This window comes from Lepus europaeus, chromosome 19 (assembly GCF_033115175.1).
Source record: "Lepus europaeus isolate LE1 chromosome 19, mLepTim1.pri, whole genome shotgun sequence".
In the NCBI taxonomy this organism is placed as follows: Eukaryota; Metazoa; Chordata; class Mammalia; order Lagomorpha; family Leporidae; genus Lepus; species Lepus europaeus.
In genome coordinates, this window is record NC_084845.1 from 59,232,336 (window position 1) to 59,257,817 (window position 25,482).

General features: G+C 39.0%; 1 protein-coding gene across 1 annotated transcript in view; it reads left to right on the forward strand.

The window, feature by feature from the left end:
- HYDIN (HYDIN axonemal central pair apparatus protein) overlaps nucleotides 1-25,482 on the forward strand; it is a 355,254-nt gene that overhangs the window by 37,805 nt on the left and 291,967 nt on the right. Inside the window, exon 6 of the mRNA XM_062176574.1 lies at nucleotides 4,254-4,378. Within this exon, the coding sequence (XP_062032558.1) occupies nucleotides 4,254-4,378 (125 nt within the window). The remainder of the gene's footprint in view (nucleotides 1-4,253; nucleotides 4,379-25,482) is intronic.

Genomic DNA, 25,482 nt, shown 5'->3' on the forward strand with positions numbered 1-25,482 from the left:
CCTCTACAGAAAATTAGCTTAGGTTTTGCTATGTGACAATATCCAATGCCTTTCAAAACTGTTCTTTTGCTGCAAAGAACTACTTGAACAGAAAATAAAAGTATGGTATAGGATGAAAAGTACTAGGAAGAAAATACCACCATGATGTTCCCGAAGCAGAAATCTAGACTCTGTTGTCCACTCTTTGGATTCTTACTGAGGCCAGAAGGAAGGAGAGTATGCTGAGACTAGGAGACTCACTGTCATCACCCATGAAGCAGATTCTGAGATGGTAACAGTTGACTCCTGTTCTACCAAGATGTTTTAAAACATAATGAATGAATACAGATGTTTCTATTCCCTTTAAGGGTTCATTGTAATTCATTTCCACAAGTTCTTCTGAAAGGTTCCTTTGACTAAAGAGCCATACAGGGGTTGGTGAGAGACACAGAGGTGAATCTAACCATGTGGTTCCATGTTTTCAAGGGTAGGCAGAGAGAACAGGAACTTGAAGGCAGGCTTCCTTCCCAGCCCCCTCACTACCCACTTGGTCAACTTCAGCCAAGTTGCCTTTCCTCTTGGATCATCTGTTTTCTCATAAACAAAATACAGATAATCTCTGCTTCCTCAGGTTTTTTTGAGAGCTCAAAGAACCAAGATATGTAAAGCACCCAGCATAGCACTCAGCATAGAGTATCTGCCTGTGAAATCTATTTTTCATATACCCTTTACTCAGTTCTCAAGACTTGCTAGGTACTGAGAGAGGTGGTCATGAAAACTAACTGTAGTACAAGGTAAACTGTATGTAGAAAGAAGCAAAAAAGTTAGGCCTCTGAGAGAAGAGGCATGATTTATAAGAGGGAGAATCGGGAAAGCTTTCTGTGATAGAGGTGACCTGGGGAGGAGTACGGCATGTGGGAAATGCTGAGTGTTCCCGTTCCACCCAGAAGTTCTGGACTGTCAGTGTTGGGGCACAGCCTGGTTGGAAGGCAAAGCAGGTGCAATGATGGGGGAGCCTGTGGGTGAAGAGGCCAAGGCCCTCCCACCCTGTCCTATCCCAGCACTGACTTGGAGTATGACAGATATCCAGGCTATTTGGACAATGTATGTGTGTAGTCAAAATGTAGAACCTGGTCATGAACAGATTGTGTGAGACTTCAAATGCCTTGGAGTCTGAACTGCATTGCATAGGTTATGAAAACCACTGAAGGTGTTGGAACAGATTAATGTGCTATGATGAGTGTGTGTGTGTGTGTGTGTGTGTGTTTTACAGTATCCCTAGAACAGTGTAAAGGACTGACGAGAGAGTGATAAAAAACTTATCTAAATATCCAAATTTATCCTCAGATTCATCTTCCAGTATCTAAGTGGCTACTAGTAAGGGAAAGAAAAAGCAGAAATAACAAAAATAACAGTAAACACATGAATACCACTTGTTACATGCCGGGTGTTATGCTAGGCACTTCGCCTGTATCAACCCCCACAGACCTCAGTTCCACCCCATGCAGTAGGTGCTGTCATCGCACTGATTTTACAGATGAGGAAACTGAAGGGTAAGTGACTTGCTCAAGGTCACAGCAGCACTGGTTTTGAACATATTCCATTGACTGCAGGAGCCAGGCTGGCAAGCACCACCCCAGGTGCCTCTACAGAAATGTCCAGGGCTCACTGGAAGTTGGGTACCATGGACAGCACACGGGGAAAGGGCAGAGGTGACGAAAGGAGAGAGGTGACCACAGCAGAGAGCTCCTAGTAGGAAGCACAAGAGATCCTGCACTAATGATCTCCGGTCCTGCCTAGTGCCACCCTTGCCAAAAGCTCTGTGCCCTCATAGCAGAAAGCTTAGGTTTTCTGAAATTTAATTCATCTAAGGGAAGATTTGATGCCTCTGAAAACTGTTGTGATAGAAGTAAATAATCAGAAACAGCTTAGCCTGCCAGATACATTGTACAACACATTACTTTGAAAAACTAGCAATTTAAAGAAGGGAAATGGACCATGAAAATAATTAAATGGGCTGGGTTTCCTATTTAGAAGGGAGAAGTCTGTAAGTTATTTAAGGTACTCCATGATCAGATCCAGCTTCTCTCCTCCTAATCCTTTGCAGGACAATTAAGCTAAACTTTCCTGTTCCAAATCCACCTTGTTCCCCATAGTTTCTGCATCCCCAAATTCTATTTTCAATACACAGACCTTGTGCCCAGTTTGCTTTTCCAAATGCACTCTCCACCCTTTTCTAGCCTGCTCTCACGCAGCCAGCCTCTCTGGCCTGGGTCAACAGGCCCCAATGCCTTCTGGTTTTCTGGTTGGGTTCAGCCAATGAGAGTCCCAGCAGGCAATCAGAAAGAAAAGGACCTGGTGTGAGGATATGTCCCTCCCTATTGTCTTTCCTGTGAAACCCCAGGCTGGTGGCCTCCCTCAAATGAAGCTCCTTGCTCCTCCTCCTCCTCCTTCTTCTTCTTTTTTTTTTTTTTTAACAAGCAGAGTTAGAGACAGAGAGAGGTCTTCCTTCCGTTGGTTCACCCCCCAAATGGCCACTATGGTTGGCACGCTGCGCCGATCCAAAGCCAGGAGCCAGGTGCTTCCTCTTGGTCTCCCATGCGGGTGCAGGGCCAAAGACTCGGGCCACAGCAGAGAGCTGGACTGGAAGAGGAGCAACTAGGACAGAATCCGGCGCTCCAACCAGGACTAGAACCCGGAGTGCTGGCACCGCAGGCAGAGGATTAGCCCAGTGAGCTGCGGCGTGGCCGCTCCTTGCTCCTTCTAAGACAGCCTTCTCTCTATCCTCTCATTGTGGATTTTATTTCTTTTTATTTTAAAAAGGTTTATTTATTTGAAAGTCAGGATTACACAAAGAAAAAAGGAGAGCCAGAGAGAGAGAGAGAGAGAGAGAGAGAGAGATGTCTTCCATCCCCTTCCATCCACTGGTTCACTCCCTAATTGGCTGCAATGACCGGAGCTGCACCGATCCGAGGCCAGGAGCCAGGAGCTTCTTCTGGGTCTCTCCCGTGGGTGCAAGGGCCCAAGGACTTGAGCCATCTTCCACTGCTTTCCCAGGCCAGAGCAGAGAGTTGGATCAGAAGTGGAGCAGCCAGGACTCGAACTGGTGCCCATATGGGATACCAGCACTGCAGATAACAGCTTCACCTGCTATGCCACAGCATCGGCCCTCTTTGTGGGTTTTCACAAATCACTCCCTCCCCAGGACTCTTTGAGCCCCAGTGGGTAATGGCTGTAGAGTAAGTAGCCAGCTAACCTTGGGCGATGGCCTCATGGCTTGCAGTTCTCCTTTGCCCTACCCACCTCTTTTAAATGTCCTCTTGTCAAACTTTTAAAGATCCTCTTGTTAAACTGTCCTGGAATTACTTAGTGTGAGTATGTCATCACATTCCTTTTGGGATACTCTTTTCTACTATGATGCTGTCTCTCCCCTGAACTCTCCAAAACTTGATTTGTATTCCACTGAAGGCATAGTTTTTTCTGCAGATGACACTATTTGCCTACATATTTTAAGTCTGTCCCTAATGGAATCTCAATGTGTTGAGGACAAGGTTAGATTTTATTCCTTTTTCGTCATCCTATCCCGGTGCCTGAGCAGAGCAGCTTCACTTGATGGACCTTTTTTAAGGTCATTTTTAGAAGAAGGGCTGGCATCATGGCATAGCAGGTTAAGTGTCCGCCTGCGATGCTGGCATCCCATATGGGCACTAGTTCGAGACCCAGTTGCTCTACTTCCCTGCTAATGCACTTGGAAAAGCAATGGAAGATGGCCCAAATACTTGGGCCCCTGCACTCACATGGGAGACCCAGAAGAAGCTTCAGGCTCCTGGCTTCAGCCTGGCCTAGCCTTAGCTCTAGCAGCCAACTGGGGAGTGAACCAGCGGATGGAAGATATCTCTCCCTCCCTCCCCCCCCCCGTGTGTGTGTGTGTGTGTGTTTGTGTGTGTGTGTGTGTGTGTGTTCTCCTCTCTCTGTGACTCTGACTTTCAAATAAACTGCGGGGCGGGAGGGGGGGCATGAAAGGCAAGGACTCAAACAGACTATTACTGAGTCATTTATGTTTCCCTTACACTTGCTGATCTGTTACTGTTATTCTAATGTTAAAACTTAAGTTCTTTCACAGTAGGGAGGAAAGTAGGCTGCACTTCAAGGCCACAGAATTCTGGAGTTGGGCCTGAGCTGTGTGCAGAGCTAGAACCCTTGCCCCTCCCCTCCCCTACCCCTCCCCCTAGGCAGACATGAGTTCTGATGGAGCATCTCCATGTGTCTTGCAGGCCGTTCTCCGTAGAGCCAACTGTGGCTACTGTTAATGTGGGAGAGTCCATACAGCTGGAAGTGGAGTTTGAGCCACAAAGCGTGGGCAATCACAGTGAAAGGCTGATCGTGCATTATGACACAGGTATGCTTTATTCTATGTGAGTTATATATGTTAAGAAAAATGACGTGTCACCATCTTGGAGATCACCATGCGCAATGCAGTCTCAGCCCTTATGATGTAAAAAGGACAACTCAGCCTGAGTGGGGGTAGTTCTCTCTCTGAGGTTGCTGTATTCATACCTGAGTGTGTATTTATCCCTTTCCCTTCCAAAAAATCCTGCTTTTCTGATCTTAATAAAAGGAGGAGGAGGAAGAGGAAAGACAGATCAGATGGAAAATATGATGAGGCTTAGTAGGAAATGGTTATTTGGGCTGCGTTAGAGAAAGCTAAGATCCACATGGTAAAGAACCAGAGCATGAGCACCTCCAATAGAGAAGCATGGCGCCAAGTATAAAGCTCATCTACCTCGTTTCCTCAGTGTTAGAAAGTACGAAGAATATAGGGCTTAGTCACAATGATTGAGGTTATTTATATGTAAATGGAAACTTGAAGTTAGCAACCCCATGCATGGGTTTTCTGTTTGATTTATTGCTTAATTTATCTAGCATTTAAAAAAATGTAAATCCACATTTGAGTGTCCTTTTATGTGCGTGTTTACTAATCTAGGTAAGATCTGGTAAATACTGAGCACATGCAAATACGTTACATAACATTGTACGTGAAGGTAGGATGGTGCCTGTTGCCACTGGCGTTTTCTTGGGGCCGTACCCTGTGTACTCATGAAAATTATACATTGTTTTTACAAATTTTTAAATTATGTTTGTGTAGACAGCATATACATTATGCTGTCTCCAAGCTTGGTTTTCAGATTAATGTGTTACTACTGCCATTTATTATTTCATGATTTTTCTCATTTCTTTCTCACTTCCTTTTTATCCACTCATATTGGCTGACCCAGATTATCTGGAGACAGGCATTTTCAGGAGAAAAGAAGTGCATAGTCAGTGTAAAGGCTCTAAATGACATCTGGGTCACAGTTCAGGGTGGCTGACTTTGTGTATATGTATCTGTGCAGCCTTACCTTAGGTTCTGTGTGGTTCTGCATTGCCCAGCGTAATCCTAGCACAGGACCTGAGGCACAGTCCATATGTCTTATGTACTAGTGTTTGCCATAAGTCCCTGGTTGCTAGCAAGAGAAAACTTATTTGAACTAGCAAAAGGGAGAACTTTCGGTCATGTAACCAAATGTAACAACATAGCTCCTAACACACCAACACTTTTCCAAGGTAGTTGTGCTGTTTTACATTCCCAAGAAAGGGTGAGTTCCAGTCACTTCATGTCCTCATATAGTATTGTTTTATTAGTTTTAGACATACTCGTGATACAAAGTGATTTGTAGCAGTGGTTTAATTCTCACTTCTTAATGATTTGTGATGTTCAACACCTTTTCGTGTGCTATTCATATATTTCTGTTAAGTGTCTATTCAAGACTTCATATGAATGTTCTCATAGTGTATATATTTTTATGACTTATTTATTTTACTCAATGTATATTTTTAAAGATTTATCCATGTTGTTATATGTGTAAATAATTCCCTTTTTATTGCTGAATAGTGCTCCACTGTGTGGTTCTAAATAATTTATCCATTCTGTCACTGAATTTCTATTGTTTGAAGTAAAGCTTTAATAATTATTCTGATCTATACTCCTGTGGATGGGTAGTCTTTCTACTTTTTACTTGTTGAACATTATGGTTTGTGCTGCGTTGAGCCTATGATTATAAAGTAAACTGAAAGTATGTTGTGAAAATTAAAGGGGGAAAAAAACAAAAGGAGGGAAAGAAGGGGGATTGAGAGAGAGTGGGAGGGAGAGGGGGAAATAGGATTATCTTCTTAGAATTGTATCTATGAAATCTTTTCTGTTTATATTAAAATTTTTAAAAGATGAGCAAGGAAAAAGAATAATCATTCTTATGCAGGTCTTACGTGCTTATACATAGGCACACATTTTTATTTCTGTTGCGTGAATATTTAGAAATAGAATTTCAGGGGCCAGTGTTGTGGCATAACAGATAAACCCGCTACCTGCTGTATCAGTAGCCCAAATAGGCACTGGTTCAAGTCCCAACCATTCCACTTCCAATCCAGCTCCCTGCTAATAGGCCTGGGAAAGCAGCAGTAGATGGTCCAAGTCCCTGGGTCCCTGATGAAGCTCCTGGCTCTGGCCTGGCTAGGCCCCAGCTGTTTCGTCCATTTGGGGAGTGAGCTAATGGATGGAAGATCTCTCTCTTTCTCTCTCTCTCTCTCCCTCTCCCTCTCTCTCTCTCTCTCTCCCCCCCAATCCCTCTCTCCCTCCCTCCCTCCTCCGTCCCTCTCTGTCTCTTTCTAACTCTGCCTTTCATATAAATAAATCTTTAAAAAAAAAAAGAAATAGAATTTTAAATTTTTTGTGTCAAGATATACTTATCTTTGCTGGTTCACTCCCCAGTTGGCCACAACAGCCAACAGTGGGCCAGGCCAAATCCAGGAGCCAGGAGCTTCTTCCAGGACTCCCACTTGGTGCCAGGGGCCCAAACACTTGAGCCATCTTTCACTGCTTTTCCCAAGCCATTAGCAGGAAGCTGGATTGGAAGAGGAGCTGATAAGACAGGAACCAGCACCCATATGGGATGCCAGCTTCACAGGTGGTGGCTTTATCCACTATGCCACAGTGATGGTCCCTTTATGCATGCTTAAAACACCCTCATATTCCTAGATTTCTAAGACTTTTAATATTGAATGAGCATTGAATTTTCTCATACATTTTCCACATTCTTCTGACATGGCAGTTGTTTTCAAATGCTAAATTCCTGCTACATTCTGGGATAAACTCAAGTTTTAAGTATTATCATTTTGATTACTAGATTAGATTTGCTAATATTCTGTTTGAGAATTTGGTACTCAAATTCATGTGAAAATTTGGCCAAAATTTTCTTTTCACATAATAGCTTTATTAAGTTTCATTCTAACAAAAAATTATTCTCATGAAACAAGGAATTAGTCTCTTATTCTTTGGAAAAGTTTTTTTTTTTTTTAATATTCATGTTATTTTTCAAGCCATCTGCCCAACCTAGCTTTCTTTTTTTAAGGAAACATGTTTTTAATTTTCTTTAAGGTTTATTATTTATTCATAAGTCAGAGTTACAGACTAAGAGAAACAGAGACAAAGGCAGAGAGACCTTCCATCTACTGGTTCTCTCCCCAGATGGCCACAATAGCTGGGCTGGACCAGGCCAAAGCCAGGAGCCAGGAGCTTCATCTGAGTATCCCACATGGATGGCAGGGACTCAAGTATTTGGGTCTCCTGATGTTTTTTCCAGGCCATTAACAGGAAAATTGGAAGTGGAGTAGCCAAGACAGGAACTGGCACTCACATGGGACTCACAGGTGACGACTTCATCGGCCACCAATTTTGTTTCTTACATTGTTTTTTAGTTATTTTTTTCTACTTAATCTAAAACCTTAAATTTGTCAACATAAAATTTTTCAGAGTAACCATTCACAATCTTTTGTGATGTCTGTAGGATCTTTAGTGATATCTCCTCTTTCATTATTGATACTGGTAATTTGGACCCCTTCATGTTTTGTTGATCTGTATTATTAGGACTTTTTAGTTACTTCCTTCATAGAACCACCTTTTAGTTAATTTTCTTTTTGCTTTTTTTCTTTTAAGTTTTGTTAATTCTGCTCTTTGTGATTTCATTGCTCTACTTCTTCAGGTTTGACGTCTTCTAAATCTTAGAGGAATGCTTAGAGCATTCATATTTAACCTTTCTTATATGATATACACACTTAAGACAACAAATTTTCCTCTACAGCTTACCTTATCTTTTGCCCAAATATTTTTCATATTTCATTTTCATTAACACTTAATTGAAAATACTTTAGAATTTCCATTTTTATTACTTCTTTGATCCTAGGCTATTTGGAAATGTGTTGAGTGGTATTCAAACACTTGGGAGTTTTCTGATTATCTTTTTGTTACAGATTTCTAGCTTAATTTCACAAATGAAACAAATCCTGTATGATTTCAGGCATAGAAATTAGTTGATAATAACATTATGGCCCAGAATATGGTCTACTAAATGTGCCCTGTGTACTTGAAAAGGGTAAAATTTCCACAGATGTCAAATGGGTTAAGTTTGTTAATAATCATAGTGCTCAACCTCTATCTCTAACAAATTTTATAGCCTTGTCTTTATCAGTTATTTGGAAGAAGTTATTAAACCCCACAGCTGTGATTATGAACTTGCTTTTTCTATTTTTTGGATGCTAACAGATTTTTGTATTTTTTTTTTTTTTGAGGCATGACAGTTGGTGTATTGCATTTTGGATTTCTATAGCTTTCTGTTGAATTGTCCATTTTATCATCATGAAGCATCTCTTAATCATTAGTAAGATTTCTGACATTAAAGGCTAGGTGGTCTGATATTTGTATGGTATAGCAACTTTCTTTTACTTAGTGTGGACGTAATACATTCTGTTCATCCTGATACTTTCAGCCTTTCTGTGTTCTCATATTTAAAGTGTGATGTTTGCAAATGCCACCCTTGGTTTTATAATCCAGTCTGGAGATATTTATCTTTTAATTTTACTATTCTGTCTTTTTATGTTGAGTGCAATTACTGAGATATTTGGGTTTCAATCTTCTGCTTGACTCTTAAGTAATTGTTACTATTATAGGGAAATCACTAGCTGAATGTCAACCAAAATCTTTGTGTTATTAGAGTTAATAGTCAATAAAGTCAGAGAAATATGAGTGTTAATAATCTCAATCTGTGATACATTTCTTTCATCTGGATTCCTCATTGTGAGAAATCATTTTTGTTTATGTCTGTGTATTGAAAAAAAAAAGAAATGTGGGCTTAGAATTGTTTTGGGTTACCATATCACAAGATGTTAAGCCAGCAATTTGAAAATGAATGAATGAGTCATAGTGAATCATTTTACTCTTGCTAAAATAATAATTGTTGGTAAATATTTTAAATAGATTACCTTAAATAATACTTTATTTTTGTCCCATCCTTTTAAATATTTTGGGCATATTTTTAACACATTTGACATAGGAATAGAACACTGTAGTGTGTGGGTATAGTTTGTAAGTAAGCACGTCTACATATGTTGGGGTATAATTTCAAAAATGTTTATTTTGTTGGGTTTGGAGATCACCTGGCTTAGAGCGCTCAGAATCAATAGAGTCAAAACCTGAGGGAAAACATCAGTGATAATCTGATCCAGTGCTTAGATATTACAGACAAGTAACTGAAGCCCTAAGAAATTAGGTGGCTGAAGACACTGTGGCAAAAAATGACCTACATGAAAGATCTCTGTGAGTGAGATCCTGGTGGAAAGAATGGGCCATCAAAGGAGGCTCCTATGAAGGGAGGAGAGAACTTCCACTTTGCTTATGGCCCTGTCTAACTACTATCAGAGTTTGTGGACTCAAGAGGCTTCCATAGCCCTGACAGCTCATGATAAGAGCCTCAGGTGATTACTGATGTCAATTGTTACATCAACAACAGGAGTCACTGTACACTTGCTCCCCACATAGGACCTCTGTCCTTAATGTGTTGTACTATGAGAATTAATGGTAAAGCTAGTCTTCAAACAGTACTTCATACTTTGTGTGTCTGTGTGGATACAAACTATTGAAATCTTTACTTAGTATAAAGTTGATCTTCTGTATATAAAGATAATTAAAAATGAATCTTAATGAAGAATAGGATGGGAGAAGGAGTAGGAGGTGGGATGATTTGGGGGTGGGAGGGTAGGTCTGGGGGGAAGAACCTCTATAACCCAAAAGTTGTACTTATGAAATTTATATTTATTAAATAAAATGTTTCTATAAAAAATAAAAAAAAAGAAATTAGCTGGCTGGCCTATGGTCACATAAGTAGTCCAAAGTTCATTAAAACCCACACTTAGTCTCTTGGTTCCTACGAGCACTCTTTCCACCATCACAATGTCTTCCTAATCTCTTTTATTACTGCATATCTATTTTTAATTCCTTAATCCATTTGAAATGCCAGCTGCATGCTACAAGTGGCCCTTGATCTGGATTTCACTTGTGTGCAAGAATTTGGAGTATGCCTGTACTGATAGTCCTGTGCTAAACCATATTCAGTATGTGTATTAAAATTTAATCATTCATGGAGAAATTGGTTCCCACACCCTGAGGTTCTGGTGTCAGCTTTGGTGGAAGGAGAGTCATTTTCTGAAGATTGCATGCAGAGGTAAATTCTCTTGGATTTTTCATTACAAGAAACAAACTGCTAACAAGAATGTGCCTCCATCTTTGTTGATACTCCTGAGAGAGAAGTTATCAATAACATTTCTTTTTTTATTCTTTTTTATTAATATAAAGAGAACAGATTTTATGCATTCCATAGGTACAGTTCCAAGAAGACAACAACACTTCCCTCACACCCCTGCTTCCCCTCTAATCCCCCCACCTACCTTCCTTTTCTTCATTAATTTTTGCAAAGACATAATTTTAACCCACTCTATATTCACAGGCTTAATTCACCCCTAATCATAATATTCAAAAGTAAAAAGTAGGAAGACCACAGTTCCACAGGAGTATAAACAAGGGCTAAAAATGACATTCATATCCCAAAATGTCCATTGCATCCCCTATACACTTTTTGGTATTCTATATTAACTGCCACGTTTCAGAGAAAGCATGATATTTGTCTTTTTGAGAATGGCTTACTTCAATAAGAATAATGGCTTTCAGTTGCATCTATTTTGTTGCAAAAGGAAGGATTTCATTCTTTATGGCTGGATAGTATTCTGTAGTGTACATTTTCTTTAGTCATCAGTTGATGGACATCTGGATTGATTCCATATCTTAGCTATTGTGAACTGAGCTGCAATAAACATGGGTGTTCAAATACTCTTTCATATGCTGATTTCATTTCATGTGGGCAAATTCCTAAGAGTGGGATGACTGGGTCATATGGTAGATCTATTTTCAAATCTCTGAGAAGTCTCCATATTGTCTTCTATAATGATTGTGCTAGTTTATATTCCTACCAACAGTGGATTAGGGTACCTTTTTCCCCACAGACTCACCAGAATTTATTGTTTTTTGATTTTTGGATGATAGCCATTCTAGCTTGGGTGAGGCAATACCTCACTATGACTTTTATTTGCATTTCTCTTATGGATAGTGATTTTGTTTTGGTTATAACTGCCCTATATTATGTCTTGAAGTTTCATATTGTGAGGCCTCTGGCTTTGTTTTTGTTGTTTGAGATTGCTTTAGCTATTTGGGGTCTCTTGTGTTCCACATGAATTTTAGAATCAGTTTTTCTAGATCTGAGAAGAATGTCCTTGGTATTTTTATTGGGATTGAATTGAACCTGTAAATTGCTTTTGGAAGAATGGAAATTTTGATGATATTAATTCTTCCAATCCATGGAAGATTTTTCCATTTTTTGGATATTTTTCTATTTCTTTCTTTAATGTTTTGTAATTTTCATTGTAGAGATCTTTCACATGCTTGGTTAAATTTATTCCAAGGCATTTAAGTTTTTTAGTAGCTATTATGAATGGTACTGCTCTTACCAGTTCTTTCTCAGTCATTTTTCGTATATGCAAAGGCTATTTAAACTTTACCAAATTCTCTTTTGAGTTTTAGTAGTCTCAGTGGAGTCTTGGTTCCTCTGTGTATAGAATCATGTCATCAGCAAGCAGGGATAATTTGACTTCCTCCTTCTCAATTTGTATTGCTTTGATTTCTTCTTCTGTCTAATGGCTCTGGCTAAAACTTTGAGAACTCTAGTGAATAGCAATAGTGAAAGTGGGCATGCTTGTCTGGTTTTTAGATCTTAGTGGAAATGCTTCCAACTTTTCCTCCTTCAATATGACGCTGGCTGTGGGGTTATATATTGCCTTGACTGTGTTGAGGAATATTCCTTCTATACCCAATTTTCTTAAGGTTTTTATCATGAAAGGCTGTTGTATTTTATCAAATGCTTTCTCTGCACCTATTGAGATAAGCATTTGGTTTGTATTCTTCAGTTTGTTAATGCAATGTATCATATTTATTGATTTGCATATATTAAACCATCCCTGCATACCAGGGAGAAATCCCACTTGGTCTGGGTGAATGATCTTTCTCTTGTGTTGTTGGATTCAGTTAGCTAGTATGTGGTTGAGGATTTTTACATCTATGTTAATCAGGGATATTGGTCTATAGTTCCTTTTCTCTGTTATATCTTTTTTCTGGTTTAAGAATGAAGGTGATACTGACCTCATAGAAGGAATTTGGGAGGATTCCCTCCCTTTAAATTGTTTTGAATATCTTAAGAAGAATTGAAATTAGTTCTTTTTTAAAAGTTTGGTAGAATTCAGCAGTGAAGCTCTATGATCCTGGGCCTTTCTTTGTTGGAAGCATCTTTATTACTGATTCAATCTCTGTGTTGGTTATTGGTCTATTTAGGTTTTCTGTGTCTTCATGACTCAGTTTTAGTAGATTGTATGTGTTCAGGAATCTGTTTCTTCTAGATTTTTCAGTTTATCAACATATTATTGTTTGTAGTAATTCTTGATGATTCTTTTTACTTCTGTGATACACGTTGTTACATCTCCTTTTTCATCTCTGATTTTATTGACTTGGATTTTCTTCTTTCTTTGGTTAGTTGGGCCAGTGATGTATCAATTTTGTTTATTTTGTAAATCCAACTCTTTGCTTCACTGATCTTTTATATCTTTTTGTTTCAATTTTTAAATTTATTTCCTAATTTTTTCCCTCCTACTAATTTTGGGTTTGTTTTTTTTGTTGATTTTCATTGTCTTTGTGATAGATCTTTTATTTGATGCCTTTCCAATTTTTTGATGTAGGCACTAATTGCTGTAAGTGTCATTTTAACACTGCTTTTGTTGTATTCCGTAAGTTTTGATGTACTGCATTGTCATCTTCATTTGCTCCCAGAAATTTTTTGATTCCCCTTTTGATTTCTTCTATGACCCACTGTTCATTCAGGAGCATGTTGTTCAGTCTCCGTGTGTTTGCTTATTTTCTAGAGTTTCTTAATTTGTTAGTTTCTAGCTTCATTCCATTGTGATCAGAAAATATACATGAATTTGCTGAGATATGATCTATCCTAGAAGAAGTTCCATACACTGATGTGAAGAGTGTGTATTCTGCAGCTGTGGAATGAAATGTTCTGTAGGTGTCAGTTAGGTCCATTTATTCAATTGTGTAGTTTAGCTCTGTTGTTTCTTTGTTGATTTTCTATCTAGTTGATCTGTCCATTGATGAAAGTGGGACGTTGAAGTCCCTCATTGTTATTTTTTTAAGATTCATTTTTATTTATTTGAAAGAGTTATAGAGAGAGGCAGAGACACAGAGAGAAGTCTTCCATCCGCTGATTCACTCCCCAAATGGCTGCAACGGCTAGAGTTGAGCTGATCCAAAGTCAGGAGCTAGGAGCTTCTTCTGGGTCTCCCACGTGGGTGCAGGGCCATATTTTATTGCTTTTCCCTGGCCATAGCAGAGAGCTAGATCAGAAGAGGAGCAACCAGCACTAGAACTGGCGCCCATATGGGATGCTGACGCTTCAAGCCAGGGCTGTAACCCGCTGTGCCACAGTGCTGGGGTGGGGAGGACATTGTTATTGAAGTGGCATCTATGCCCCCCTTTAAGTCCATTAACATTTGTTTTATTTAGCTAGGTCCCCTGGCATTGGGTGAATATACATTTACAATAGTTACATCTGCCTGTTGAATTGATCCCTTAACCAAGACATAATGCACTTCATGGTCTCTTTTAACAGTTTGTATGTTAAAGTCCATTTTGTCTGATATTAGGATGGCTACTCACTAGCTTTTGCTTTTCGTTAGTATGGAATATTTTTTTCCATCCTCTCACTTTCAGTTTGTGTATATCTTTGTTGGTGAGGTATGTTTCTTGTAAGAAGCAAATAGATGGGTCTGTATCTTTTTTTTTTTAAGATTTATTTATTTATTTGAAAGTTAGAGAGGAGGAGAGGCAGAGAGAGAGAGACGTCTTCTGTTCACTGGTTCACTCCCCAAGTAGCCACAATGGCTGGAACTGTACCGATCCGAAGCCAAGAGCCAGGAGCTTCTTCCAGGTCTCCCATGCACGTGCAGGGGCCCAAGGACTTGAGCAATCTTCTACTGCTTTCCCAGGCCACAGCAGAGAGCTAAATCGGAAATGGAGTAGCCAGGACTTGAACTGGCACCCACATGGGATACCACCACTGCAGGCCGCAGCTTTACCCACTATGCCACAGCACCAGCCCCAGTCTGTATCTTTTAATTTGAGAATTTAGGCCACTTACACTCAACGCTATTATTGCTAAGTAATGACTTGGTCCTATAATTTTTCCATAGGATTTCTATTGTTTGATTTGTATTTCTGTTGTACTTTTAGTAGGAGTTTTTCTGCCTTTACAATCTTTCATAATGATGACTATTCTCTGTTCCTATGTGTAGCACACCGTTATCCTTAATTATCACTTGTAAGGCTGGACAAATTCAATTTCTGTTTGTTTTGGAAGATTTTTATTTCACTTTTGTTTATACATGAGAACTTTGCTGGGTAGAGTATTCAAGATTGACAGTTTTTTATTTTAGGGCTTGGGCTGTGTCCCTCCACTCTTTCTTGGCCTGTAGTACTTCTGATGAGAAATCAGCTGTTAGTCTAATTGGGGATCATCTGAAGGTAATCTGGCATTTCTCTTGTGCACATTTTAGAATCTTTGTTTTACTGCTGAAAGTTTGACTGTAATGTGTCATGGGATCTTTTCTGATCACGTCTGTTAGTTCAGTGTGCTTCGTGTGCTTGAAAGTCCCTTTCTCCAAATTAGGCAAGTTTTCTGCTGTTATTTTGCTTAATAGACTTTTTAATCCATTCTATCTTTCTATACCTTCAGGAATTCCTGAGAGATATATGATTGGTTGCTTGATAATATCCCATAAATCTTGAGCACCATTTTTAGGTTTTTCTAATTTCTTTCTTTCTTTCTTTCTTTCTTTTTTTTTTTTTTGACTGAGATATTTTCAAGGATTTGTCATCTAGCTGAGATATTCTTTATTCTGCCTCACCACGTCTGTTGTTGAGGCTTTCCACTGTATTTCCTGTCTGACATATTGAATTCATCATTTACAGTATTTCAGTTTGATTTCTCTGCAGTATCTCTATCTCTCAGCATTAACTAGCTGGCATTAAGATGGCTCTTCTCCCCTATTGGTCTTTGTTGGGGGGTGGTGGTAGATGTGCTTTTCTTTCACTGGATTGGTGAGAACCCTGTTCCCTGCTCCAGGCCAGACTCAAACTGGTGTGGGCCACAAGGTTCTCCCTCAGGCAATAGTGCCAGTAGCACATGGGTTGCCTCAGTCTGCTCTCACCTCACTCTCAGCAACTGGCATCTGCTCCACTCCCCAGCTGCTGGAGGCCCAGGTGCTGTCTCCACCCTCTGCCGTGTGTTTTTACTGTCCACACGTCTCTCTTCTTCCTGTAGAATCTCCACTCTGAGCTTCTCTCCAACTCTTCCCCTGGTAGTATACTTCCTCCACTTTTCTTCTGTTATCTTCCCCTGGTGAAAATCAGCACGCCTTTTCCCTATTTGGCCATCTTGGAATCCCTTCAATAAATAAATCATTCTGCTGGTGCAGCATAGCGCTCAGGTCTATGGGCACTGCTGTTCCTCAGGCAGGATCCAGGCATTGATGGGTGGGTGAAGGGACCCAGTGGGGCCGATTTGATGGCACTTACAGTGGGGGCCTCAGTCACATTCCTAGCAGTTGTGTCTGTGCCTTCTGTTTCTGCTCCCCCTCCCCAGATATATTGTTGATTAAATGCAGCTAGGAGATTTCTTTGTCTTCTTAACAACCACAGTCAGATACAGTGCTCCAGCAGTTATGGTGGTTGAGTACAAAACTTCACCAATATCTGAAAATTTACCCTTTAATGTGTTCCTGAACCAGGATTCTTCCCTTGTGTCCCCAGCTCACCCTTCTCCCTTTGGGTGCTAGTGAATAGTAAAATCAGATTTATTTAGGCAATTGATTTTACCCCAGAAATAATTTATTTACCTTTTACTTACAGTCTAAAACAAAGAAAGAGCTGAAGTAATGTGATATTTTTTACATGTTCATCCCTCTGAAAGATATTAAGGATATGACTATTCAAGGCTACACTGATGGCAACAAAACAAAAAACAGAACAATACCCCAGTTCTATCATTTCAGTATCCTGAGAAGTGAAAACACTATTTGACTCATAAGAGACAAATGGAGGCCAGCGCCGGGGCTCAATAGGCTAATCCACTGCCTGCGGTGCCGGCACACCGGGTTCTAGTCCCAGTCGGGGTGCCGGATTCTGTCCCAGTTGCCCCTCTCCCAGGCCAGCTCTCTGCTGTGGCCCGGGAGTGCAGTGGAGGATGGCCCAGGTGCTTGGGCCCTGCACCCACATGGGAGACCAGGAGAAGCACCTGGCTCCTGGCTTTGGATCAGCGCGGTGCATCGGCCGCAGCAGCCATTGGAGGGTGAACCAACGGCAAAGGAAGACCTTTCTCTCTGTCTCTCTGTCTCTCACTCTCTCACTGTCCACTCTGCCTGTAAAAAAAAAAAAAAAAAAAAAAAAAAAAAAAAAAAAAAAAAAAGACAAATGGTCAACTGCTCAAGTCTTGCACTTTGCAACTAGAAATCCAAAGTTTCAAGAAGATATTAGTATTCAAATCAGACTTTTTTTTAAAAAATAGACATTCTTATTTAACCTTTTTGTCACTTGAATGAGTACTAGGAACAGGAATGAGTACAGCCATTTTTTCTTTAGTGCCTGCTAAGGTTGCTGTCACCTTAGAGGTGACATTAACCACTGGCATAAACAGGAAATGGATACACTTATTCAGCATTTTTTAAAGTAATCTCTCCACACTAAGGAGGAGATATTTCAATTCAGGAGTCAGAAGTTGGCAAGTAGGCGTTTTTTCCCCAAAGGAGTGCTGATGTATTGCTATTAAATAGATAAGCAATCACAGTATTAGTACTTCACAGGCAGTTTTATGGTCATTTATGTATTTTACTCTTAGTAAACTTTTGAAACCATAAAGAAGTTTTTTTTCCTCATAAAGACCAATAGGGAATATCAAAATATAATATAGCAAGTAATTGAGCGAGATATGGTACTTTGCAGTTGAAACTGCTAAATATCTATCTAAATGTATCTATGTAAAGTCACCCTCATCAGCTGTTTCTCAATTGTGTGATTATTATTATATGAAATCTAGAAAACCGTATTTATTGCAAAAGAAGCAAATATTTTAACATGAGGCAGTGGAAACTTTCCCTGACATAGCATTTTTTTTCTTTTACTTCCCAGTGCATAGCTCAGAATAAGGGGGGAGAATAGAATAATCCTGATTGTCCAGGACTGTTTTAAGGAGATGGGCTGAGGTTTCCATAAACCACCTGTCAAGAGAGAACTCTCGGCCCTAGGTATTAGTGTTTAAAGGAACATTAGAGGATTTGTTTAACTCCTTTCCTTTTAGAGATGAGTAAACTATGCCCAGGGCTGTTAAATGACTTCGCACCTAAGTAGAACCGGCACTTGAACCCAGGTCTCCCAGATGCACTTCCTGCAGGTCCTGCGCTGCCTTCTGTGCACAGTCAGTGGTACCTGTTCTGGTGTTGCCGCGGGTAACACTGTGTGAACTCAGTCAAGTTGAATAACTTCAGTGTCCTGAACAAAGAATGAGCTCTTGCAAGGAAGTGTGGTTTTGCCATTCACTACTATAGTGAATTTTTAAAAAAATTTTATTTACTTATTTGAAAAACATAATTACAGAGTGAGAAGTAGAGACTGAGAGAGAGATATCTTCCATCTGCTCATTCACTCCCCAAATGGTCACAACAGCCAGGGTTGGTCCAGGCCAAAGCCAGGAGCCAGGAGCTTCCTCTGGGTCTCCCACATGGGTGCAGGGGCCCAAGGACTTGGGCCATCTTCTGCTGCTTTCCCAAGTGTATTGGCAGGGAGCTGGATTGGAAGTGGAGCAGCCAGGACTTGAACCAGTGCCACATGGGAAGCGGGCCTGGCGGGCAGCAGTTTTGCCTCCTATACCAGAACGTCGGCCCCACTACTGTAGTGAATTTGACTCTGCTGTGACCCAGGAATGAAAACATTCTTTCCATCAGAAGTTCCCTGGAGAATCTGTGACTTCATGCTGTGTTTTACCTCATGCCCTCTGTTGTCTAAAAGTACTGAAGCCACAGTTTGGAATGTAGTGTGTATACAGCTAGCTTCACATTTGTTTTTGTAAAATTAGTTTTGTTCACAGTTGCTATTACTTGATTGATAGCAGCAAAACTGGCAAGAGGTAATGAGACCTTCCACAAAATGTATCTTTACCAGGATGTAATAAATGACTGTAGCTAACCTCATCTACCACAATTGCAGCATTCAGCTTCAGAAACCAAAAAGGAGACAAAGTGAGAACAGGAGCTTCTAGGGCACACGAAATGCTGGTGTTGAGGCACTGCACCCTAGGCATCTGTGGTCGGAGTGGCACTTCTGTCGCTCCTCTGAGAAACCCTTTTCGAGATTGTCTTTCCACAAGTAGGTGTGAAATCCAAGTACTTCAGCAGCCTTGGGGATAAGAGAAGAGTTATTGCTTCCTTTGTTCTGTGGATATGATGGTTTTTGGAAGATAGTGGTGAGAAAAAACAATATTAAATGGCTCTCCAAAAAAAAAAAAAAGTAGTAGTAGCTACATCTCTTGAAGGAACACTTTTGCAACTCCAATTGATGACATAGTCTCTCTGACCTCTAGATTTGAGTGGTTGTTTTAGGGTCTTTTTTCCTTTAATTATTTTTAATCAATGAAATGTTTAAAATAATCACAAAAGCACAGCATCTGTTATGTTTAGCATGCCTCAAATTGTGTACGATACATATTTCTTTCAGAGGTTTTACTTTTTAGATAAGTAAACTGTTAGATTTGAAGCCATTTAGTTATCCTTTCCTAATCTAATTCCCATATCTTATTCCTTAGAGGAGCTGAGTTGGATGCATTTTAAAAATACTATTCTTACAAATTTACTTGTCCATAACAATATATTTATATTACAATCTCAAGAGTTTTAGATTTCACATAAGTGGTATCATCTTTTACGTACCATTTTTCCAACTTCCTTTTTTTCATTCATCATTATGTTTTGAAGACTTAAATACATAGGTGCACATTGCTCTAGTTCATTTTGATGAATGTACCACAGTCCAGTAAGTGAAGTGACTACCACTTATCCACTCTCCTACTGAGTACTGAGGCGGTTCCTAGCTTTTTTGGTTTGTTTTTTTGCTATTACCAACACTTCTACAATGAACATTTTTGTGAATTGTCTTCTTTGTGCCACTCTGTGAGATTTTCCCATAGGGAAAATACCTACAAGTGTGCTTGCTGAGTCTTAGAGCAATCTTGTTCTGAACTTCACTGGATGTCAACTGGGTGTATCAATTTATACTTCCACCAGCTGTACATGAAAGTTCTTCTTTTTCCATAACCTCACCAATATATTGCCCAAATGATATTGTTGAGCTGATTTTTGTTTGCTAATCTGAGACTTATGAAATGATATCTTGGTTTTTTTTTTTTAATTACTAGAACTATCTAGCAGTATTACAAGTTTATGGGAATCCCTACTACTCCTTTTTTTACATTAAAGCTTCTGCATAGGTTGTGCATTGTTATGCTCAGAAATTAAACCAATGTTTTGAAAGTAATATTGAAAGGTCTTGCTTCCATCCTGTCCCATTTACCCTATGCCATTCCCATTTTGTTAGTTTCTTGTGATTTTATACAAATAGATGCAAATATTAATGCATATTCTTATTTTTTCCTCCTTACACAAAAATGGCATTATATATAAATTGTTCTACATCTTGCTTTCTCCACTTATGTGCATCTGGGAGATCTTTCCTTATCACTCACTGGGTATTTTTTTTTCACACCTTCATGGTATTCTACTTTTAGATATAGTACAGGTTGTTAGCCAGCCTTCTCTTGGTGGATACTTTGACTTTTCCCACACTATTGTAAGTAAGAATAATGTATTAAATTTGTATTAAATGCATGCTCTGGCTCATGTATAGGATAAATTCCTAGAAGTGAGGCTAGAGAATGATGAGTAGCTTTGTCATTTTGATAGATGTTTAGATCTGTGCAACCAGATTTGTCCCATGAGGTTGGGAAGAGTGGTGCCATTTTCTGTTCCCACAGCAATGTGTGCGACTGCCTTTTCCCCCACAGCCTTGACAACAGTAATGTTCTGAAACTTTTCTGATGTAAGGGGGAGTGACTTGTGTCTTTGTCTGCATTTCTTTTGTTGTGAGTGAAGTTGAGCATGGTTTCATACAGATAGGGTCGCTTTAGATTTCTCTTTTTCCCTGCAGAATTATTCTGTTGGATTGTCTTTTTGAGTTCTCAGAGTTATTATTTATATATTTGTGTATTAACCCCTTTGTCTTGGATAGGAATTGTAAATATTTTCTCCAATTTTTTTCTCTTGTCTTTTGTTTATGGAGTTCTTTGGCATGCAGAATTTCCTTTTTAATTTTTATGTAAAATTAAATTTTATGTTTAAAATGTCTGCTTTGGAGGAATCTGGATTTAGAGTCATAGCTATAAAATTTTCCTCTCTGTAAAGTTATAAAGAAGTCCTCCTGTATATTTTTCTACTTTTATAGTTTCAAACTGAATATTTGAATATTTGATTCACTTGACATTTAGTTTGATGTAGGACAGGAGGTATATTTTTCCATGAGGCTACAAAGATGTCTGAACACTCACTTTATTTTTCACAAAGTTCATCTTTACACCAATGATGCAAGATGCTGCCTTTATAATATATTAAATTGCTGTATGTATAAAGGCTTTTCAGAAAGTTCATGAACATATTATGAAAAAGCTATGCATGGATTTTATTTTTTGCCCCAAAAATTTATCTTTTAATTCCATTTTCCATGAGCTTTTTGAAGTATCCTTGCATTGATCTGTTCTGATCAGTATTCTATTGGTCTGTCACTTTATGCCCTGGTATTACACTGTTTTAATTACTAAGACTTTATATTATATTTTAATTCCATCAATTTCTTTTTTTTTTTAATGAGGTTTACAAAGATTTATTAGAGTCAAAGACCTCCAGCCAGAGCAGCATGGAGGGGGGCTTCCAGGAGAGGAAAAAACCCAAAAGGCCCTATAGCAATAAGGTTTTTAAGTACAATCTTGGGACCAAACCCTCAAGTTTCTATTTTATGACTTTTTAAAAATGTGTTTTTAATTTTGTCACACTCTTTACAGCATCAATGTCATCTCAGTTTTCTCCTTACATTTATTGCTACATTCATAGATTTCCTATTAGTAAGCCATCATTGCATTTCTGAAATAAACTCTACTTGGTTATGAAGTACCATTCTCTTAATGTGGTGATATATTATGATTGATAATTATTTAATTAGGATTTTTACATTGATTTTTCAGCAGAACAGTTTGTCTACAGGTTGGCCTATTTTGTTTTATCTTAGTCAAATTATAACAATGTTATACTGAAAAATACATTGTTGAAGAGCTAGTTCTATGAGATTAACAGCATAATAAATACATCAGAAGACAGGGTTAGTGAACATGAAAGCCTGTCAATAGAAAATACTCATATTGAAGCTCAGCAAGAAACAGAAGGAAAAAAGAGTGAAAAGACAAAAAAAAAAAAAAGGCAGGGAAATAATAAAAAGAACAGACAATAAAAGCATGTGGGACAAAATATCCTTTCAAAATTAAGATAAAACATGGGTATTTGCAGGCCAAAAAAAAAAAAAATTCAAAAAACTGCAGAATTCTTGATGCATGTTATTTTCACATTCATCATATTGAAGAAATGATCCCCATTGTATTTTAGTTTGCATTGTTTCAATTTGAAAGTCAGCTGTGATTCCAACTGCTGGTCCTTTGAAGATAATTTTTTTTTTAATTTTTAATAGAAAAATTTTATTTAATGAATTTAAATTTTGAAAGTACAACTTTTGGATTATAGCAGTCACTCCCCCATAACCTCCCACCCACCTGCAAACCATCTCATCTCATACTCCCTCTCCCATCCCATTCTTCATTAAGATTCATTTTTAATTATCTTTATATACAGAAGATCAACTTAGTATATACTAAGTAAAGATTTCAACAGATGGCACCCACACAGACACACAAAGTGTAAAGTACTGTTTGAATACTAGCTTTACCATTAATTCTCATAGTATAACACATTAAGGACAGAGATCCTACATGGGGAGTAAGTGCACAGTGACTCCTGTTGTTGATTTAACAATTGATACTCTTATTTATGACTTCAGTAATCACCCAAGGCTCTTGTCATGAGCTACCAAGGCCATGCAAGCCTCTTGAGTTCACCAACTCTGACCTTATTTAGACAAGGCCATAATCAAAGTGGAAGTTCTCTCCTCCCTTCAGAGAAAGGTACCTCCTTCTTTGATGGCCTGTTCTTTCCACTGGGATCTCACTCACAGAAATCTTTCATGTAGGTCATTTTTTGCCACAGTCTTGGCTTTCCATGCTTAGAAACTCTCATGGGCTTTTTCTTTTCCTTTTTTTTTTTTTTTTTTTTTTGACAGGCAGAATTAGAGAGAGAGACAGAAAGGTCTTCCTTCCGTTGGTTTACCCCCCAAATGGCTGCTACGGCTGGTGCGCTGCAGTCGGCGCACTGCACCGATCCGAAGCCAGGAGCCAGGTGCTTCCTCCTGGTCTCCCGTGTGGGTGCAGGGCCCAAGAACTTGGGCCATCCTCCACTGCCTTCCTGGGCCACAGCAGAGAGCTGGACTGGAAGAAGAGCAACCGGGACAGAATCCGGAACCCCAACCGGGACTAGAACCTGGGGTGCCAGCGCCACAGGCGGAGGCTTAGCCTAGTAAGCCATGGTGCCAGCCTCTCATGGGCTTTTTAGCTAGATCCAAATGCCTTAAGGGCTGATTCTGAGGCCAGAGTGCTGTCTAGGGCATTTGCCATTCTATGAGTGTGCTGTGTATCTTGCTTCCCATATTGTGTCCTTCTCTTCTTTTTAATTCTATCAAGTATCATTAGCAGACACTGGTCTTGTTTATGTGATCCCTTTGACACTTAATCCTATCTTTCTGTTCAATTATGAACTTAAACTGATCACTTTAACTAGTGAGATGGCATTGGTACATGCCAACTTAATGGGATTTGGAGTCCCCTGGCACATTTCTAGCTCTACCATTAGGGTTAAGTCAGAGTAAGCGTGTGCCGAACTGTATGGCTCCTTCCTCTCTTATTCCCACTCTTATTTTTAACAGGGATCGTTTTTTAGTTAAATTTAAACACCTAAAATAATTTTGTGTTAATAAAAGAATTCAGCCAATGGTATTAAGTAGAAAGATAAAATATTGAAAAGAATAAAATAGTAAGCTGTTCCCTGACAGTCAGGACAAGGGCTGATCAAGTCATTGTTTCTCTTAGTGTAAGTTTCATTTCTACATGTTTCCTTTTAGGTGCTCAGTTAGTTGTTACAGATCAAGGAAAATATGTAATATTTGTCCCTTTGGGACTGGCTTATTTACTCAGCATGATGTTTTCCAGATTCCTCCATTTTGTTGCAAATGATCGGATTTCATTTTTTTTTTTTTTACTGCTGTGTGGTATTCTATAGAGTACATATCCCATAATTTCTTTATCCAGTCTTCTGTTGATGGTCATTTAGGTTAATTCCATGTCTTATCTATTGTGAATTGAGCTGCAATAAAAATTGAGGTGCAGATATATTTATATTTAATTTCCCTTGGGTAGATTTCGAGGAGTGGATGGCTGGGTCATGTGGTAGGGCTATATTTAGGTTTGTGAGGAATCTCCAAACTGACTTCCATAGTGGCTTTACCAGTTTGCATTCCCACCAACAGTGGATTAGTGTGCCTTTTTCCCCACATCCTCACCAGCATCTGTTGTTAGTTGATTTCTGTATGTAAGCCATTCTAACCGGGGTGAGGTGAAACCTCATTGTGGTTTTGATTTGCATTTCCCTGATGGCTAGTGATCCTGAACGGTTTTTCATGTGTCTGTAGGCTGTTTGGATTTCCTCTTTTGAAAAATGTCTATTTAGGCCCTTGGCCCATCTCTTAAGTGGGTTGTTTGTTTTGTTGTTGTGGAGTTTCTTGATCTCTTTGTAGATTCTGGTTATTAATCCTTTATCTGTTGCATAATTTGCAAATATTTTCTCCCATTCTGTCAGTTGCCTCTTCACTTTCCTGAATGTTTCTTTTGCAGTACAGAAACTTCTCAATTTGATGTAATTACAATTGTTAATTTTGGCTTTGACTGCCTGTGCCTCTGAAATCTTTTCCAAGAAATCTTTGCCTGTGCCTTTATCTTGTAGGGTTTCTCCAATGTTCTACAATAATTTGATGGTATCAGGCCATAGATTTAGATCTTTAATCCATGTTGAGTGAATTTTTGTGTAAAGTGTAAGGTCGGGGTCTTGCTTCATATATCTGCATGTGGAAATCCAGTTTTCCGAGCACCATTTGTTGAATAGACTGTCCTTGCTCCAGGAATTGGTTTTAGATCCTTGGTCAAATATAAGTTGGCTGTAGATGTTTGGATTGATTTCTGGTGTTTCTATTTTGTTCCATTGGTTTATCCATCTGTTTCTGTACCAGCACCATTCTGTTTTGATTTTAACTGCCCCATAGTATGTCTTGAAATCTGGTATTGTGACGCCTCCAGCTTTGTTTTTGTTGTATAAGATTGCTTTAGCTATTTGAGGTCTCCAGTGCCTCCATATGAATTTTAGCATCATTTTTTCCAGATATGAGAAGAATGTCTTTGGTATTTTGATTGGTTTCACATTGAATCTATAAATTGCTTTTGGGAGAATGGACATTTTGATGATATTGATTCTTCCAATCCATGAACATGGAAGATTTCTCCATTTTTTGGTATCCTCTTCTATTTCTTTTTTTTAAGTTTTGTAATTCTCATCATAGAGATCTCTAACATCCATGGTTAAGTTTATTCCAAGGTATTTGATTGCTTTTATAGCTATTATGAATGGGGTTGATCTTAGAAATTCTTTCTCAGCCATGGCATTGCCTGTGTATAC